At 60.4% G+C, this 568-nt stretch overlaps 1 protein-coding gene across 1 annotated transcript in view; it reads left to right on the top strand.

Moving 5' to 3' along the window:
* Window positions 1-207: 207 nt before the first annotated feature.
* The window catches only part of LOC127007974 (uncharacterized), a 1,563-nt gene continuing 1,202 nt past the window's right edge, over window positions 208-568 (top strand). Inside the window, exon 1 of the mRNA XM_050879519.1 lies at window positions 208-323. Coding sequence (XP_050735476.1) covers window positions 208-323 — 116 coding nt within the window. The remainder of the gene's footprint in view (window positions 324-568) is intronic.

The raw sequence follows: 568 nt of genomic DNA, 5'->3' as shown, positions 1-568 counted from the left end.
CGGGGGGGTGGAGAGAGAGAGAGAGAGAGAGAGAGAGAGAGAGAGAGAGAGAGAGAGAGAGAGAGAGAGAGAGAGAGAGAGAGAGAGAGAGAGAGAGAGAGAGAGAGAGAGAGAGAGAGAGAGAGAGAGAGAGAAATTCTCAGGGTTCTACGTCGGGCAATGTCCCGGGCATCACACCTTTCCTAGCCCTCCCTCGCCGCCCACAGGATGACCCTCGCCTCTCCTCTTCGTCCCGCCACGCCCTTCACCCTAACACCCTCGGAACACCCTCACCCTGTCATCACCACCAGGTCAACGCGTCCTCAGCTGCGGGTGGACTCTGGGTGACTGACTTTCGGGCACGCCACCAACAGGCACCCGTCAGGAGGGGCAGCGTTCCCTTTGCCTCTTTTCCTTCCCCCGCAGCGTTACCAGGCGCAGAGAACACGTTTCCGGGGTCGCGGTAGAAAGCGAAGCCGCAGAGGAGGAGCGAGACCCAAAGACCGGCTTGGCGGAGCGGACGGCCGGCAAAAAGGGGAAGAGGACGAAGAGTTGCGGAGAAGAGAACAAAAGGCGGTGGGGAGTGGAG

The sequence above is a fragment of the Eriocheir sinensis genome, chromosome 36 (assembly GCF_024679095.1).
Source record: "Eriocheir sinensis breed Jianghai 21 chromosome 36, ASM2467909v1, whole genome shotgun sequence".
In the NCBI taxonomy this organism is placed as follows: Eukaryota; Metazoa; Arthropoda; class Malacostraca; order Decapoda; family Varunidae; genus Eriocheir; species Eriocheir sinensis.
The sequence above is the reverse complement of the archived record's forward strand: the minus strand, read 5'-3'. Positions and strand labels throughout refer to the sequence as shown.